Consider the following 19,448-nt stretch of genomic DNA (forward strand, 5'->3'; position numbering starts at 1 on the left):
CAAGTTAAGATTGCTCTGTTCTAAAAACACCGTTACTGCCTCTAAGCAAAGCTCATGCTTAATAATTGTATATAAAGAGCTGACATCGGCAGTAATTAAAAAATAATCTTCCTGCCAATCAATATTTTTTAATAAATTTAAAACATCCATTGTGTCTTTAAGGTGAGATTTATTCATTAAAACTAGGGGTTGTAAGTAGTGGTCTATAAATTCTGAAAGGTTTGCAGTCACTGAATTAACTCCAGATACGATGGGTCTCCCTGGGGGGTTCAAAATATCCTTGTGAACCTTCGGTAAAATGTATAATACAGGTATTGAGGGTTCTTGATTAATAATAAATTTGGATTCTGCTTCAGTTAATGCAGATTTCTTTACATATTCACCAACTAATTGGGTTAAATTATTTAAAATCCTTTGTGTAGGATCTTAACTTGGAACTCCAGAATTTATAAAGAAAGGGATAAGTTTTATTCTGGAAAATAATTATTTCCATTTTAAGGACTGTTTTTATTTACAGAAGGTTGGTACAGCGATGGGCACCAGATTCGCCCCGAGTTATGCCAATATATTTATGGGCATGTGGGAAACTAGACATGTGATTTCGGGGCGAATCTGGTGTCCTGGGCCAGATACATTGATGATATTTTATTTATATGGAAGGGAGAACTTCAAGTACTGGAGACCTTCTGTGAAATTTTAAATCAAAATGATTATAATATTAAATTATCATTTGAAATCAGTAATACTACTGTCAATTTTTTAGATTTGACTATTTATATCCAAGATGGAAGATTATTGACTCGTAATTTTATAAAACCTACAGATTCAGGTGCATACATAGAATCAACCAGCTGTCACCATTCTAATTGGTTGGATTCTATTCCAAATAGTCAATTACAAAGACTCAAACAAAACTGTTCAGACGATAAAGTATTTAAGGAACAGGCTGCTAGTATGGTGCAATGTTTTGAAAGAAGTGTATATAATAAAAATAAGGTAGAGAAAGCCATGACCAAGTGTGGTAATTTGAAAAGGGAAGAATTATTAAATAAACAATTAAAAACAAGGAGGGATAATGGCTTTAATCTTTCTTTTGTTACAGAATATAATTCACAATACAAACAGGTAGAACGAATTATAGGAAGGCATTGGTCTATTTTGAAAGGCGATCCAATATTGAAAACCTTAATTCCAGAAAAACCTAACTTCGTATATCGAAGAGCTAAAAGTATTAAAGATAAGATTGTAAAAAGTGCACTTTCTCCACCAATTGAAAAAGGAAAGATCTCCACAAAGGGGTTTCACAGGTGTGGCCAGTGCATAATGTGTAAAACTGTTAAAGGAGAAAGGTAGTGTACAGAGGTACAGATAAAGGACATTAGTCACATTATTAAGGACTTTACTACGTGCAACTCTAAAAATGTAATTTATTATATAGGTTGTAACTGTGACATGTTCTACATTGGGAGAACTTCCAGACCTTTAAAAATAAGGTTAGCAGAGCATCTGCGAAATATAAAGAAAGGCCTGGTAACACATGCACTATCAATGTACTTTAAAGAAATCCACCAATGTGATATCAAACAGATAAAGGTCTTTGGTATTTTAAAACAAATTAAGGGAAATTGGAGAAACAATAATCTAGCGAAAGAATTAGCAAAAGCAGAGACGCACTCTATTTATACTTTTAAAACTTTATATCCACAAGGATTAAACAAGGATTTTGAATTAAAGTGGTTTTTAGAATAATTATAGATTATTTATATGCAGTATGCACCTTTTTTATCTTTTTTAATGATGTTCTTATTAAGGTAATGCTTTTTATTTATTTATTTTTATATTGGGGGTTGTGTCTTGACATTTTAAAAGGTCTTGCAGTAACTAAGATGTTTTTTTATATATTCTTATTTATTAGGAACATTATAATTATCCATAAGATCTATTTGGGACATAAACGGACTATTGGGATAATAAAACTACATATCCCAAGATGCCTTACGACTCTAGAGTACTTACTTCCGGTTTTTCATATTACCGCGACATCACTTCCGGTTCTCGTCTCTGGCGTCGGCTCTATGGTGGCAAGGAACCAAGAGACGGGGGAAGGAGGACACCATTATGGGCTGCACAGGACATAGGACCCACGTGCATCTATGGACTTTAGACTACATTACTGCGGGAGCGCGGACCGGAAGTAGCGGGTCCGTTAACTTCCGTTTTTTGGGATGATGACAAAACATGAATTTTCTTCTGTTCAAATAATGAGATCACTGTATTTGTAGGTAGTATAAGATAACATAAAGTTTGGGCATTTTTTTATGGTATATTTATTGTAATGAAGTTGGCTCCTCCCACATATCAGGATATTAATTGATAGGGGTATATAAGGAGGCTTGTAACAATAGGACCCCCATTGCCTTGAGAAAGACCTCCGGAGAGGTAGAAACGCGTTGGCTGAGAATAGGGGGATTGCGGTTGGCATTCTATCCAGACTTGTGTGGAAGACGTTCCTGGAAGGTAGCTGAGGTGGATCCCGGGTTTTTTCCATCTATCCCTCAAGCTTACTACAGGCTCATTTTTTACCTGACTCTGGTATGAGGCCAACTTCACTAAAAGTTTTTGTTTTTATGTTTTCTGTGATTTTAACCCCATAATTTATGTGTTGTGGCTGTGTATTATTTACTCATATATATTAAAATATTGTACTAAAACTTGTTTTGATGGATTAGTACATCATATATATAATCATATTGGGAAAATCTCTCATTACAAAAGTTTTTTTTCCCTCCAATGCTATTGTACTGTGGAAACTGTCTGCACTAGATTCTCTATTTTTTTCTTTTTATGTGTATGAATCATTGGAAAAGACTTCAGAAGAATAGATATAATAACTAAACATAAGTAATTTTCACATTTTTTTAATTGTGTTGGGGGCGCTCAGGTGTGATTATCCTTTTTTTTGTTTCTTTAAATTGCTCTTGAGAGGTAATTTGGATACCCTCTCTATAAAAGGATTCAACTAGAGCAGCCGAGGTGCAAAATATATCACCTAAATTCTCTTTTATATTGTAAAGCGGGGGACAGGGCTATGATGACGCGATTCAGCTGGCAATGCTAGATTCCAGTGAGAACATAGAGCAGCTGCTCAGTATTATCACTATGCAACTGTGGACCATAGACCAGGGGTGACCAACCTGCGGCTTTGTTTGTTCTGATGCAGCTCCTGACACATGCAGCCCTGCTTCCTCTGACAGATGCGCAGCTGTTCAGAGGAGGCCTTACTTGTATCTGGGAGGCGCATGTGAGCGATGAGCGATGTGACGTTGTGATGTCATAACGCATGTGAGCGATGTGACGTCATGATATCACATCGCATGATAGGCAGAGCTAGTGGCAGCCACATGGAGCACGGCAGCAGCTAGATGCCCTTCATCAAGTGGACCCTGAAGTCATCACAGCAGGCGGTTGCAGAATCGCGGACCCTAGAAGATGGGAGGCTCAGGGACTGCCTTACTTAACAAGGTAAGAGCTGTGTGGCGGTGGAGCTGTTAAAATAACTCCAGCTTTTTCAATGTTTTCTATATTGCTCTGGCTTTTCTTTTACTTCAAGAATGACCTTCACGGCGATTGTGTGCGTGGGGCATGGCCCTGTGCCAGCCAGGCCACGCCCCATTTTTGCGCACAAGGCTTTGGTGTGCGCATTATATCGGCTCTTCAACTAGAATACAGATATTTTTCGGCTCTTTGCCTCTGACACGTTGGCCATCCCGTTGGCCCCCCTGCCATAGAGGCATTGCCTTAACTGTTTACACTTTTCCTAGCACTGGTTCTCGCTGGCTAAAATATTTACCAAAATACAGATCTTCACCAATAAAGAAAATTGCAGGTACTATTTCTTCGTTACCTACAAGCAGGGGTGTAGCGTGTAACCACCCCCCAAGTGTGCCAGGTGGGGGGCGTGTCCAGCATGTAGGGGAAAATTAAAGGGAAATAAAAATAAACATTAAGGGCAGTATCAAACTGGGATATGGAGGGCTAGATATATACCAACCCACTATGAAATTCCACCAATTAAAAATAAACCACACAGAAGTTCCCCTTATTCACATTACAACACACAGTAGTGTCTTTTATTCATGTTACACCACTGTAGTGCCCCTTATTCATATGATGTTACAAAATAATGGCCACAATGCACATTATGCCACACATTAGTGCCCATTAGTTCACATTATGACACATTTTTGCCTATTTTTTCACATTATGCTACACAGTAGTCCCCACATTTCATATTATGCCACAGTAATGTCCATAGTTCACATTATGCCACAGTAGTGCCCCTTAGTCACATTATGCCTAACAATAGTGCCCAGTATTTAAGTTACGCCACAGTAGTGTCCCTTTTACACATTATGCCACAGTAGTGCCCCTTATACACATGCCATAGTAGCGGCCCTTATTGGCATTTGGCGTCAGAGCAGTCAGGCATGACCTCACATTTTGCAGATGTCACCATGTTAGATGACACGGTCACAATGCTGTACTGCGCTGTACTAGCATGTCGCCATGTTGGGATTGACATATCGTTGTCCCCCTTCTGCTTGTCAATCTTTCGAATATCAAACAGCCATACTGAACCCCTCTAGCTGGTATAAGCCACATTTAAATGTATTTAAATATAAAAATAGCACTGCAACCAAAAATTGCGCTCCCACCACAGAAAGATGCTGACCTCAAAACTACTATATAAACCACATTGTCGCTGTTGCTGTCTTCGCAAGTATATTAATGGACACATGACCCGTAGACACCACAAGTTTTCCTCTATTGCTTCTTACAGAACTCTGCTCTGTGATTCAATATTTATATTGACAGTCTAACTCAGACACACTTCCAGCTGTCGGCATATCCAACTAATAAACTTTGTATTGTGGTTCTTATTCCAGCTTTATACTAGATGGTGCTGTTTCATGGAACACCACATCCCTGGATTTTATAAGCTTTATGTTTGTAATGTCCCATACTGTAGTCTGTATCACTTAATTTTCTGGCAGTATCCAAGCATGATTGATACACTTCACAGACTTGGGATCCAATTTACATCTTTTCTACATTGGGATGTGTGCATATGCTCTGCACCCAAAGAGTTGGAGATGATGGACGCTTGGATTTCTTCCAGACCACACCTCTAGAGGTATTCTGACTTTCAAAGCTACTGTAAATGCACAGTTTTTCATATATCCTGCTGTAGACACTGCTTCTACCCTTAAACTCTTCTCTAGCACTTTGTTCACTAGTGCGGTTGGCCTGCTCACTGACACCATTCCAAAATGCCCACGTTGGTCCCACAGATCAAGTAGAATGTGCTGTCACCGTGTTTGGAACAGGGAGCTCAGCCTGCGTGTAAGCCTGAGTGATAGTCATGTGCAGCCATCGAGCCAGAGTTTGTTAGCCGGCCAGCCTAGTTTGTGAAAACCATAAAACACAAAAAGAGCGTCTGATTTTCTAAAAGAGTTTATACAATCCACATAGATATGGAGAGCCCGAACCACATCCAGGGAGGCTTTACCTGCAGAAAGGTCTGAAGACTGGAATCACAATCTCTTCATTCACATGAAAATGGGATACTACCTTAGGAAAGTAACCCGCCCGTGTACGGAGGACAGCTATATCCCGGTGAAAATGGGGAACGACAAGAGAGTGCTGCCAAATCAGAGACTCTGCGGGCAGAGGAGATAGCGAGTAGAAAAAGTGTCTTTGGTTCAAATGGTGGAGCCTGTAGCCCCTTGAGAACCAAAGACAAATCCCACTGTGAAATCGGTGGGATAAAGGTTGGCTGAACTCGGAGAACACCCTGAAAAAAAGTTCTAACATCCGGCAGATAAGCGATCCTTCGCTGGAACCAAACTGACAGTGCAGAAACCTGTACTCTCAGCGTGGCCAGGCGGGGACAGAGGTCTAACCCATCCTGAAGAAAAGCAAGTACCTGGGAAACCCTAAAAACCTTAGGGTCATACTTTCTCTGGGAACACCATTGACCACAGAGGAAGAGGAAACGTATGTCGATGAACCAATGGCACCTGGGCCAAGCATGAGCTACCAGTATTACTTTGCCCCCCTTTCTGCTTGAAATTCCTGAGACCCCTAGGCAGGAGGGAAATCAAAGGAAAGAGGTACACCAGCTTGAAGTCCCACCTCACTGCCAGCGCGTCCACGATGGTGGCTTAGGCATCTCTGGTCCTGGACCTGTAACTGGGGACCTTGTGGTTGTGACGTGAGGTCTACATCTGGTAGGCCCCATTTGTTCATCAGGAGTTTAAAGACTCCCGGATGGAGAGCCCAATATACGGCGTGCATGTCCTGACGACTTAGGAAGTCCGGTGCCCAGTTGAGGACACCCGGGATGAATATTGCCGCGGTAGCCAAAAGATGATGTTCTGCCCATATCTGAATGTTCTTCACTTCCCTCATGGCTTCCTTACTTCGCGTACCTCCCCGATTGAGATAGGCTACAGTGGTCACGTTGTCAGACTGGATCTGGACCGGCCTGCCTTGGAGGAGATCCTGTGCCAGGATGAGCGCTTTGTATACTGTACGAAGCTCCATGATGTTTATGGGCAGGTGACTTTCCTTATTTGTCCATCTTCCCGGAATTATCACCCCTGGCTGCTTCTTTAGAAGCATCTATTGCAGTTTCTCCAAATAAGAGTCCGCTTCCCGTACGTGGGACATATATGTCAGCTGTTCTCTGGTAGCATCTGGTAGAGTGTCTTCCAATGTCCCCATCCATTCAGCCTTGGATACCCAGGCCACAGGCATAGCCAGCTGGGCAACAGCTACAGACAATGAAAACACTGATTTAAGGTTTCAAGTCTTCTCTCTGTGGGATCCTTAAGGGAAGATGCGGACGGTATAGGCAACGTAGCGCTCCTGACTAAATGCGTCACATGAGCATCCACAGTAGGAGGGACTTCCCACTTTCTATCCTCTCCCACTTAGCAAATGTACTAAGATGCTAATCTTTTTGTAACATGGAACGGTTTATCAGGAGTACTCAATGCTTCAACTCAGCTTTTACCTCCTTCTGGTGTTTAAACACTGAAGCCTTAGGTCTATCAGCTGGCTCATAATCCTCTATATTTAGGATTGATTTGACCACCCTCACCAAAAAAGGGACATCCACTGTAGAAGGATGGTCCTCCTCTCCTGAGATAGATCCTTGAGAAGAAGCCGGCACATCATCTGACTCCTCAGATGACGCGGCAGAATCTGCAAGCTGGGCAAACTTGTCCACTTGTGCGCTTTAATGGCTACTGGTCTGTTTGCCTGCAACATTTGCTGAAACGCAGCAGCTTACTGAGCCGTACTCTGACTTGAGTGGACATAAACATCCATCCAGGAAGGATGTATAGGGGGCGCAAACATAGCAGTCTTGAACTGCTGTGGGTATCCCATTATGGGAGGCAGCGTTGGAGCAGCCAAACAGTCCACTAGCCACATCATAACCTGAGACAAGGAGGACACCCAAGATGACTCTTGTACAGGGGCTGGTAGACTGGACTGGGGAGGTGGTTCTTTATAACAAATAGCACACAAACCATCCTGTATAAAATCCTGAGGGGACAAGCCCACCGAACAGCTTTTACATTAAACAAGCACCAGGGCCTCAGCCTCCTGTTTACCCTTACTTTTAGACATAATTAAGTGTAAATGTGACTGCCTTCACAAGTATCAATAAATGTTTTACGTACAAAATTTAAAATTCCCCGCACACCTGTAGCAAAGGGTTGAGAAGAAATAGCAGTGATAGTTATAAGTTTAACTGACAGTAGAGAATGCTTCTACGTTTATCCGGCCACAGTCCTGGGTCCCAGCATCGCCGCTAGCCAAGCTCTGCTGATGCCTGCCGAAATAACCTGTCCAGTTACTGGTGTTGCAGCACCTCCGGAGGTAGATGGAGCAGCAGCATCGGCATCCATTAGGACGCCTAATGCTGCTTGCTCTGAAGAAAAAATATTAAAAAGCTTGGGATGCTAAGCAGTCCCACTGTTAGGAGGTGCAACTGACCCTGCACCACCAAACAAAAAACTGAATGCCTGTGGCCAGGGTATATGTGTAGGAGGACCCGAGGCACCCTGGGAGCTGAAAGCTGAACTGTTTGGTGCCTGGATCACTCCAACCTCATTTCCCCATGGTATCCCTGTGGACCCCCTATGGACCCTGAAGAAGAAATCTCTTTAATCCCAGCAAACATAACGAAGAAAAAAATAATATGAGTGTATTTATTAATCTAAGATAAAAGTAGAGATTATACTTTAGTAGTTTTTAAATTGATCAAAGTACTAAATAAAATGGGCTCCAAGTCTACCAATCACATGAAGCATAGCAAAATGGTTAGATTATATACTCAATGTATAAATCCATTATTACCAAGTGCAATACTGTCACCAAAAACATGGAGAATAAAAAATAATCTTAATTGACCCAAAAGAGATATGTAATTTTGGGGTGGAAATGAAAAAAAAAAAAAGTGTTGGAAAATGGAAAAAGAAGTAGGGGGCCTGGTACTTTGGGGGGCTATATGGTTGGGTTTTAGGGATTGCACAAGGCTGCAGCAGGTGTATTTTGAGGTTTTTCATTTTCATTTTAGAGACATCAAAATATACTAATACTCATTTTCAGGTAGCCCAAATTTAACCTCTACTTATTTTTCCGAAAAACCATTGAATTCTATAATTTTTCCACACATATGCAAATAACAGCCCTTTGAAACAATATGGGTTCACTAAATACCTTTATTAGGGCTACTACTACTATTCTATATTGATTCCCAGGGTCACTGAAGCTTTTTATGGGGTACAGACTGATTTCCCCAAAAAATGACGCCCAGAGTCTATAACTCCGACGCTGGCCGCGCACAGCTCAGAGCGCTGCCGGCTGCCGAACGGAGAGGAGGGGGCCCGTGACGGAGGCTGCACACGGGCCCCCTCATCACTAGAAACTCCCCTGATGTGGGCCTTAGAATTGAAACTGTACTGCAGTGCAGGAGCAATGGTGGGGGTGACTGGAGAGAACTGGAGTAAGGATGTGTGTGTGTTTCTCTGTGGGGGGGGAGATCATATTTGAAGTATGAATTTTAATGATGGAGGTGGTGACATTTGGGGTCTGATTTTAAATGCGGGAGGGCTCAGATCATAGGTCTGATGTACAGTAATTACACTAACAAAATAAAACCATTGGGAATCATAGTTTATTCATTATTTTAACATCATTATAATTTTACTCTAAAATAGTTGGTGTATATATAGTATATTATTTGTATATAAATAAATGTATTTATATATTTTTACATACAGTGTCTGTCTTTACCAACTACATTTATTAACTATCTGTAGAAAATTAATACATTTATGTCTGATGAGAGTATCATCATCCAAACCATAGGAATGGTAAATTGTAGAAGTCACCAAAAGCAGAAATAATACTGTCTTTAAGTCACTAGAATGTTCTCTTTAATATGTATGTTCACTCATAATGCTGTTTTGTATGTCGGTCACTAGAGTGGCCACCGTATTGTATATAGGTCACTATTATGCTCTCTGTGCTGCATATTGGTCACTGGAATGCGCCCTGTGCTATATATCTGTCACTAGAATACTTTGTGGATTGTGTAGGAGGTTATTGTAATGCTTTCTGTAATTTTATAGACGTCACTGGCAGAAACGCTGGGGCCACATTCTTGTGCTTGCCCCCCAGAATGAAAGTTGCCAGCCAGCCCCTAGTTTTTAGATTTGTGGGCGATCTAAAACCTGTAGCACTGCTGTATTTAATGTTAATGTATTCTACTGTACATGTACGCAAGTTCATCTCCAACATTTCATTGGTGAATTGCCTAGCTATACACCAACATACAAGACTAACAATACATTCTTTGAGACAAGTGAGAGAAAATCACCAACATACAAGACTATCGAAAGAAAGCGTCAAAAACAGATAGCCGTGAGAAGACTACCCTAAAATAAGAGGAAGCTACTAGTGAGAATGATAATAAACAGGAAAATTGACAGGCCCAAACAGTGCCCCCTGCCCTGCGGTGCCCTGTGCCATGGCAGAGGTCGCACTACCCTAGTTACAGCCCTGACTAGTACCAAGTGCATACTGGGACTTGCAGATGTGACTATTGCCTATTTAGCAATGCCACAGTTTAGCAGTCATACAACAGGACGTCTAAAAGACTGAAAGGCAGTAAGAAATGTAGGTTATTACAAAATTTGACATCATTTTAAAAGTATAGTGTGCTTGAATCCATGATTGATTCCTAGATAACTAATACAATAGCTAGTGAGATGGTAAGACAAAACAACAGAACTAGAAATAGATCACATCCAACCTTTTCAATTTTGAATGCTCTTCTGTGTCTATCGTTCCTCAATTGTCAGAGCAGCAGAGCTTTAGAAAACAGTTTATCATTTTCTTGCTATTACATGCTGATCAGAGTATCTGTTTGGAACAGTGAATCCATGAATCATGACTTTATATCTAGGTAGGCTATAGTTCTGTACCAGTTTATAGCCCACATTAAAAAGAAGAGGCAATCACATTAAAAAGGAGAGGCATTATATAGGAACGGTGTTCCATTGCCACACATACAATACAGTAACATTTATAAGAGAGATTATCATGGCATCCAGTTACCCAAGGATCAGCATGTATCACTATATACTTATACATTTCACATTTATCGTGTCTCTTACATGAGTGTTTTAATCTGCAGTTAGTTTAACTGTAACAGATGAGGCTCAGTATATCATCACTGAGTAGTAGAGCAGTGATTCTCGGACTCCAAATGTAAGAGTTGCATTGTTCTCTAATAATGGCAGTCCCCAGCAGAGTCCATAGCATACATTATAGGGGATCTGCAGCTCACTAGTTGCACAACTGCCGGAAAGTGATAAAAAAAAATCCACCGTAGAATAGCACTGTTAATATTGTAAGGTGCTAAGCAATAGGAAAAAAGTATAGCCAACAATTTAGCAATGTCAAAAAGTAAGGATAAGCAGTTATTTGTTTTTTCAGGGCATCAGTGTTATCCTGAGGAATGACTGAGTAGATGGGTATAATACTGGATGCATAAACAATGTTAATGGCCCTCAAATAGTCAAGTGATGTTTTTGTATATTAAGCCTAGACTATTACTTTCACCCATTATTTTGTAAATTTGCACAATCTGACAGTGATCATAAAGGAGACGCAACCAACTGCATGGCCAGACTGGAATATCTGCAATGACCTCTAGTTTGTATTGTCTGACCTACAGAAAGGACTTGTCTGATTACTGGTAAGCTTAAGCTCCAAATTTAAGTTAAGAATACACCCCTATTAAAATTTACTGTGAATATCTGAAAACAAGTTTGGCATTCAGTTCAGAGGCCTTCAGATCCACTGGTGTACTCCAGGTTAGGGCTGTAATTCTGAGCACCTTGATGCTATAATTCCACCCCACAAGTTATATCTCAAATATTGTGCATATACTTTCCATACCAAGAGAAATAATGTAATAGGGGAGATACTGGGAATCAATGGCGATACGAAGAGTACAAGGTATACATTACATTTCCCTGCACTGAGAACCTGAGAAAAAGAAAACGTCACTAAGTATGATGGAAATTACACAAATATTTCATTAATTACAGATATCTGCCCTATTGGCCTTAAATATGGAAAATGTTCATGTCTGAAAATATCACAGGAAACTGAAAATAATCTACAAAAGGCTGTTATTAAAAAAATATAAAACATACAAAATATTAAGTCCACGTTTTATGGAGGATGGGTGTAAAGCCCACAATTTAAGGAGGATAGACGGAAGCCCACATGTAAACCCATGAATTATGGAGGATGGACGGGAAGCCCACATGTAAGACCGTGAATTATGGAGGATAGACGGGAAGCCTACATGTAAGGCCACGATTTATGGAGGATGAATGTAACCCCATGAGTTATGGAGGATGGGTGGGAAGCATACATATGTAAACCCACGATTTATGGAGAATGGGCGGGAAGCCCGTATGTAATCCAACTATTTATGGAGGATAGGCAGGAAGCCAACATGAAAGCCCATGAGTTATGGAGGATGGTCGGGAAGCCAACATGTAATCTTTGCTCTATGTGTTTGATGACAACTTGATTCTTCTTCATCATACAGTGTTGGAGCAGGAAAAGTTACATTTCTTTAAAGCCTCCAAGAAAATCTGTTCATCTTCTAGGAAGTCTCTGTCCTGTTTCAAAGAACAAGCATGATCAAATAAATTACATTGGTGACTTAGATAAGCAAATATACATTTGACCAAATCACCTTCCCATTTTATATCTGATTAGGCAGTACACTAGAGTTCTTAAGCTCGTACACACTGACAGATATATTGGCTGATCAATTGATTGGCCAATATATCTGGTGCCTGTCGGCCAGTGTGTACCAGCGATATGTCTGTGAACTACGTCGTTCGCAGATATATCGCGTTGGCTGCGCTGCACAGCCGTGGGAAAGATATGTCTGCAGACATATCTGTCCATCGGCAAGTCTGGGCGGTCTACCGAGGAACAGGAGGGGGCGGACCAGTGGGAGTGGCAGCTACCTGGAAGATGATGGTCGTTCAGTGTACATGAACGACCACCATCTACAGATATATCTGCTAGTTGTGTACCCACCATGAGTCTTCTAAGAAAGCTGCTAATTATAGAAAACATCATTGTACTTTTTCAGAAGAAGGTCACATTCAGAGAGAAATGATAAACTATGGCCCTCATTCAGAGCCGCACGCTATTTGCGGTCGTTCGTTTAAAATCAAGGGGTGGCTATGTAAATGATCCGTACGCACATTGCAGTGTGTTCACACCTCTAAGTCTGAACGAACGAGCAAAACATACGCTCGTTTATTTGTTAAAAACGCCCCCTGGCCGCACGCATCCAACGTCATGTCCGCTATTTATTAGATTAATCGAGTACATCGACCAGCGTATGAACTGCTCGCTATTCTTGTGGTTGGTGTTTGCTACCACAAATTTGCGTGCAGTTCTGGCTATAAAATAACCCAGTAACGTGGTCAATGACGCTGCTGTTTTAAATATACACACCCATAAAACGCCCGTTTTGACCTTTAAGCACGCCTGCGTTCGGATCTCCACTCCCCATTTTCAAGCACCTTCCCCTGTTACCACCCACATACGCCTCATTCTGTCACTCAAAATAGCAGGCACTCGCTATATAGCGTACTAAGGATTTTCGGCCGCACTGACTGGTTCGCGCATGCGTACTAAAAAGCGTACGCATGCGCAGATGTGCAAACATCGCTCGGAACGAGCGTACTGCCGCTAACGAGCGGCTCTGAATGAGGGCCTATATTCCTACACAGTCTACAAAGCCTACATCTTCCAGTGAAAATGCAATAAACAGGTATAACCACAGAATTGCCCCGATGTACTTGCCACTGACTATAGTTGCTATTGGTCAGTTTCCAGTTATAACATTGTGGAGAACTTTAGTGAGCAGAGCAAGTGTATCCAGAATGCTGATTAGGAGAACCACAGTCACATCAGCATTCTGGACTGACCATTAGCCATTGAAGGATTGGTGAGTACTTTACTAACTGCAGTGTCTGTAGCAAAATGTATGTTTATACAATAGTTTGGATACCAGTCAGATAATTTATCACTAATAAGAATTGAAAAAAATATGAAACCTTGCACCTGTAAATATAATTATTATAGTTACAGTATATAAATCTCTTACCTATTCGTGAAAATAGTTTTGTGGCTAATTCATGTGTTACTGTAGCAACAGTAATATTGTACCATTATCGACAAAAATATTGACAGTAATGTAATAAAGCTGACCACACAGATGTAGATTAAGGTTGCCGATAAAAAAAAGAAAAAAAAGAAAGCAAAACCTTGACGTACTGTGTGGACTTATCCTGATCAGCTAAAATCCAGTCTAGTTGAATCAAAATTGTTCTAGCTTGGTTAAAACAGTGTCTTTTTTGTAGCTTGCATAGGATTAGTTGGGATGTAGTTATGGGACCGGCGGCACTCAATACCAACAGCTGAATCCCGACAAGGGACTTAAGATAGGCGTCGAAATACCGACGCCTATCTTAATCCCGACGTTGGAACGCCAGCCCGAACGAGGTAAGTCCGGGGCGCCCTTAACGTTAGCCGCGGGAGGGAGGGTTAGGTTTAGGGAGTATAGCAGGGTTAGGTTTTGGGGGGGGGGGGGGGGGGGAGGTTAGGGTTAGGCCCCTACCTAGGGTTAGGCACCATTGGGGGGGGGGTTAGGTTTAGGCACTAAGGGGTGAGTGTTGGGTTTAGACATGAAGGAGGGAGGGCTAGGTTTAGGCACTAATGGGGAGGGTTAGGGTGCAGGGTGGGGAGGGTTAGGCTACAAGAAAGAAGGGTTAGGGTGGGAAGGGTAAGTATACTTACCCGACCCCTGTCAGGATACCAACCATCGGGATGCTGCTGTCGGTATTCTGATATTCTGACAGGAGGCATCCCGACAGCCGGCATTACATAGCCATTTCAATTAGTTAACTAATTAAAGTGATGGAATGGAAAAATAATATATATCCATCTCTTAATTTTTACATTAATACGATACAATGGCAAAATTAATAATGGGGTCAGACTGCCATTATCGGTTTACTGCATCTTTGATGTGTTTAGAAAGCAGAGTGAGGGCAAACATGAGCAGAGGTATACAGTACTTCACTTAAGCCTAAATATACCTGACAAAAGCTAAGCAGTCATAACTTAATAAATGTGCTCATAGTTTGTATAGAGGGACAGTATAACTGTATAACAAGCAAATGGATACCCATGTAGTCAAATTAAGCAAACACATGTTGTAAGAGCGCCTTTATACTAAACAATGTTTAAAAGCCAAATATGAGACAATTTATTGTATGTTCACCAAACAAAGTGGGTTACAGTGAAGACCAGTACCTGTTGTGCAGAGATTTTGAGTAGGGCCAGCTTGGCGTGGAAATCGGACATCTGAGGAGTGTTCTGTTGGCTTTCTGAGTTGGCAAGGGTTGCAGCAAGGGACAAACCTGAAATGGGGATTGTGTTTTAAATGGTTACCTGACAATAATGGCAACAATTGTGAACCAAAAATGCAGTGTGCACAGAAACAACTATACATGAGAAAACCCCCCACGATATTATTGCCCGAGGTATTGTGAAAACAAATACCGATTAGAAGCAGGAGGTGCTATTGAGAAAGGAAGACACAATATTATTAAACGAGTAAGAAAAAAAGGTTATTTTATTTATTTTCAAAATTTACATATAAATATATAATTATTAATTTCCCTAAAATATATTTTATATATATATATATATATATATATATATATATATATTTCTTAGCCTTTGTGAAATATTAACAAAAATATCAGAGGAAAAATTATATTATTTTGAAAAATAGAATAAGAAAACATAAGGCCCCTTACACCAGTATACGTATTAGACAGACCTGTACCCCACACCCTTGATTATTAATGTAAATAACTAAATAGCCAATAACGTGTCAGCAACTCAATGCATACCAGTATGCTGACATGGTTAAGAGGTTCAGTTGTTTTTCAGACCAAACACCAAAATAGGGAAGAAATGTGATCTAAAGCAACTTTGATTGCTGGTGTCTGGTGGGTGGTTTGAATATCTCAGAAACTAATAATCTCCTTGGATTTTCATGCGCAACAGTATCTAGTGTTTACAGAGAATGGTGTGCAAAACAGAAAACCACCAATGAGCGACATTTGTGGTCAGAACCATAATGTTTAGAGGTCAGATGAGAATTGCCAAACTGGCTTAAGGTAACAGGCGGACAACTGTAAAATGTGTTACAACAGTGGTGTGCTGGCATGCCGAAGAGCATATCTGAAGGTATAGTATGTTGACCCTTTAACTGCAGCAGAAGACTTGACCAAGTTCCACACCCGTCAGATAAAAACAAGAAACTGAGGTTACAATAAGTACAGCTTCATCAAAACCGGGCACTTGATGGTTATAAGACATAGAGCCTAATTCAGCAGAATCTGCGCAGGTGCCAGACCCGTTCTGCACATGTCCAGAACGGGACTGAGAGCCCGCATGTAAACTGGCAGCAGACTTTCAGTGATTGACAGTCTGCTGCCGTTTGGGAGCGGGGAGGGGGCCGCGATGCCCTCCGTTTCCCGAAACGGAGGCATGTCCCTGCTGTTGCCGGGGAGGGAAGAAGCCAGGATCTCCATCGGCTGACGGAGATTTCCTTGCCTCTTCCTCTAAACTGTGGCGGCCGGCTGCAGGACCCTATGGGTCACAGCAGCCGCAGATTATCCGATGCTGCGTTGGACAACACAGCTCGGATAAGTCATGCGCAGGAGGCGTGATACCTCCTGCTGCATTACCATATCTGCAAGGATCGCAATTGTAAAGCTGCCTGTGCATACATCATATATCTATAGCCTGCGTACAGCTTTGCAATAACGATTGTTGGAGAATCAGACCCATTGTCTTGTATGAAAAGTCATTTTCTGCAGGGATTTGCAGATGGTAGAGTCAGAATTTGGCATGAATCCAAGGTTCCATTCTACCTTGTGTGAGCAGTTCATGGCAATGGCTGAGGTGGGTGTAATGGTGTGGGGAATGTGTTTTGAAACACATTAATCTTCTTAAATCCAACAGAGCATTGTTTAAATGCCACAGTCTAGCTAAATATTGTTACTAACTATGAGTATCTCATCACTGACACACCCTATCTATGTTCTATTGGCTACATCCATGTCAGCTGAAAAACTCACTAAACACACTACAGTTAGAGAGTAAGAGGGGTATTCAATATGGGAGCGAAAAGTCCGTGCTGGACTTTTCGCTCCACATCGGAGATTTTCCTGGGATAAAGTATCGGGCGCGCGCCCGCTTTATCCCAGTATTCAATATAAAAGCTACGAAAACGGGACCTGACGAAGTGGGATTTGCGATAAACTACGAAATTTTCCTGGAAAAAATTGTAGGACCCCCCTAAAGTTGTAAAAACATGGGGGATCACTATGGGTACCCCCGTTTTAGCCTGCAAATGAAAGTCGGGATTTAAATAGCCGCAGCAGGTGTTTTTTTCCCGACATTGAAGAAGTGTTGCAGAAGAGCACTTAGGTTATTTTTTTCGTTTTTTTAAGTGGTCCCATCAAATTTGGGGTACATGAAAATGGGTACTAGCATATTTTTATGTCCCTAAAGTAAGTTTTTAAAAATTCTGCAACTATGCACCTGCCGCTAATAGCCTATTCTAGAATACACCTGCCGCATACTTGCAGAATAGTCCTGAACCTATTTCCCTATTTTTAAACACTTTTTTCGCAATTTTTTTTTTTCACCCCAATTTTTTAATTAATTTTTTGGGGTGTCCCTATTTTTTTTTTTACATTTTTTTTTGACACAGTTATTTTTAAAATGTCATTCCCAGGGGTGCAGGCTATTTTTTTTAAGCCTGCACCCCTAAACCCCAATTCTGCACTTTTTTTCACCACCTATTCAGTGGTGAAAAATTATCCCAGTTTTTTTTCAAAGACTTTTCAAACCTGCGAAAAGTCTTTGAAATTGAATACAGTGTAAAACTAAAACCTGCGATAATGACGTCATAGGTGCGATATTAACGCAAAAAAATGAGTTTTCGTTCCATATTGAATTCCCCTATAAGACTGGGAGAGCTCAGAGCTGCAATTTGCTAAAGTACAAGCATATTAAAATCTTAACCACAGCACATTTTCCAATTCAATGTCAACACTGAAATTCTTAAAGAGAAGCGCATCAAGAAAATAGTCACACTTGTGTATGGGAAAACCACTGTTCATCCTCATAGCCTGTCACTTTATAACACTAAAGAGGATCAATGTAACAATATAAGCCAATGTTTAGCAGAATGCAGACCATCATTTCACTTTGAAACATTTACAATACTGAAGTACAATACTTTGTTCAGAATCAGCATGAAATACCGCCGGCCGCAAGCGGCAGGGGTGAAGATCCCGATCGCTAATTGAGACAAGTATTGCTAACCTTACTCCCTACCCTAACCCTCCCTTAGGGGTGCCTAAACCTAACCCCCCCCCCTTCGTTCGGTATACCGGGCTCCCGGCGTAGGTCTAATGACAGGCATCGGGATATCGACACCTGTCATTTGTACCTTGCCGGGATTTGACAGTCGGGCACCCCCCCTAGTGCTTATCCCTAACCACCCCTTCCCAGCAGCCTAAACCTAAGTCTCCTGGGGGGTGCCTAACACTTACCTCCCTCCGGGGGTGCCTAACCCTAACTTCCCCTTCCCCTAGCCTAAACCTAACCTTCCCGGGGGGGTGCCTAACCCTAAGTCCCCCCGGGAGCCCTAAAACCTAACCTCCCCCATCGTTCGGTATACCGGGCTCCCGATGTAGGTTTAATGACAGGCATCGGGATATTGACGCCTGTCATTTGTACCTTGCCGGGATTTGACAGTCGGGAGGCCAGCGGTCGGCATTTCGACTGTCGGCTTCCTGACAGCATCCCCTTTGTTCGACACTCTGTGCCTCAGTGAAGTCATTGATCCCAGTGATTATTGGTTAAACCCACAAAATGGCTGACCCAATTGTTTGTAAGTGATGGGTTCACATTAACAGGCGTTAGACAAGCCTATGAAGCAAAGAATACAGATTCTATACAAAGTATTATGTAAACTGCATAAATATATGTATCACCAGTCTCACCATTCAGATGAAGAGCTTCTGACAGGGGTGTGCTCTGCTGAGACTCCAGGTGTCTGTTAGGGAGCAGCGAATGCATAGTGGGCAGACCCTGTTGAAGCTGGCTCAATTGCCTCCTCTGATGAGCTAGATTTTTACGTGCCTGAGAAATATATAACGAAATAAGAGGCATGAGAAATACAAGACAAATATAAGAATAAACACATTTAACTAAAATGCTTAAATACTGTAATGTCCTGCTGATAATGAAGTTATCTAAGGAACAGGATCTTTTTAGAACATAATATTTTTCCAGAATATATTTTCTATCCAGCCCTATATATAAGCCCCTCACCTGATGCATATGTTCCTCCTGCTGTCTCAACCATTCCAGTTGTTGTTGAATGGCTCTGAGCCGGTCCAGGTGTTCCGACTCCACCCTCTTCGCCTCAGCCAATGCCTTTTCCCCCTCCTCATGGCGCTGTGAGGCAACCTTGGATGAGGATCCAATGCAGGTTTAAGTACAATACATATGTAAGCCTACAGTGTATTCATATGTAATAGGAGTATGTTTTTTTAAAGAATGATACAGACTTTAGGAATGCTGCTATTTTCCATCAATAAAAAAATGTTTTTGAGTCTCTCAGTATATATATATATATATATATATATATATATATATATATATATTTA

The 19,448-nt window shown here is 41.3% G+C and overlaps 1 protein-coding gene across 1 annotated transcript in view; it reads right to left on the minus strand.

Annotated features, from left to right (window-relative positions):
• Positions 1 to 11,760: 11,760 nt before the first annotated feature.
• Positions 11,761 to 19,448, minus strand: part of FBF1 (Fas binding factor 1) — a 70,436-nt gene continuing 62,748 nt past the window's right edge. Inside the window, exons 25-28 of the mRNA XM_088482505.1 lie at positions 19,111 to 19,248; positions 18,780 to 18,918; positions 15,001 to 15,107; positions 11,761 to 12,278 (exon numbers count right to left, since the gene is read on the minus strand). Coding sequence (XP_088338631.1) covers positions 12,198 to 12,278; positions 15,001 to 15,107; positions 18,780 to 18,918; positions 19,111 to 19,248 — 465 coding nt within the window. The 3' untranslated portion in view covers positions 11,761 to 12,197. The remainder of the gene's footprint in view (positions 12,279 to 15,000; positions 15,108 to 18,779; positions 18,919 to 19,110; positions 19,249 to 19,448) is intronic.

The sequence above is a fragment of the Taudactylus pleione genome, unplaced genomic scaffold (genome assembly GCF_031769625.1).
Source record: "Taudactylus pleione unplaced genomic scaffold, aTauple2 ptg000290l, whole genome shotgun sequence".
NCBI lineage: Eukaryota > Metazoa > Chordata > Amphibia > Anura > Myobatrachidae > Taudactylus > Taudactylus pleione.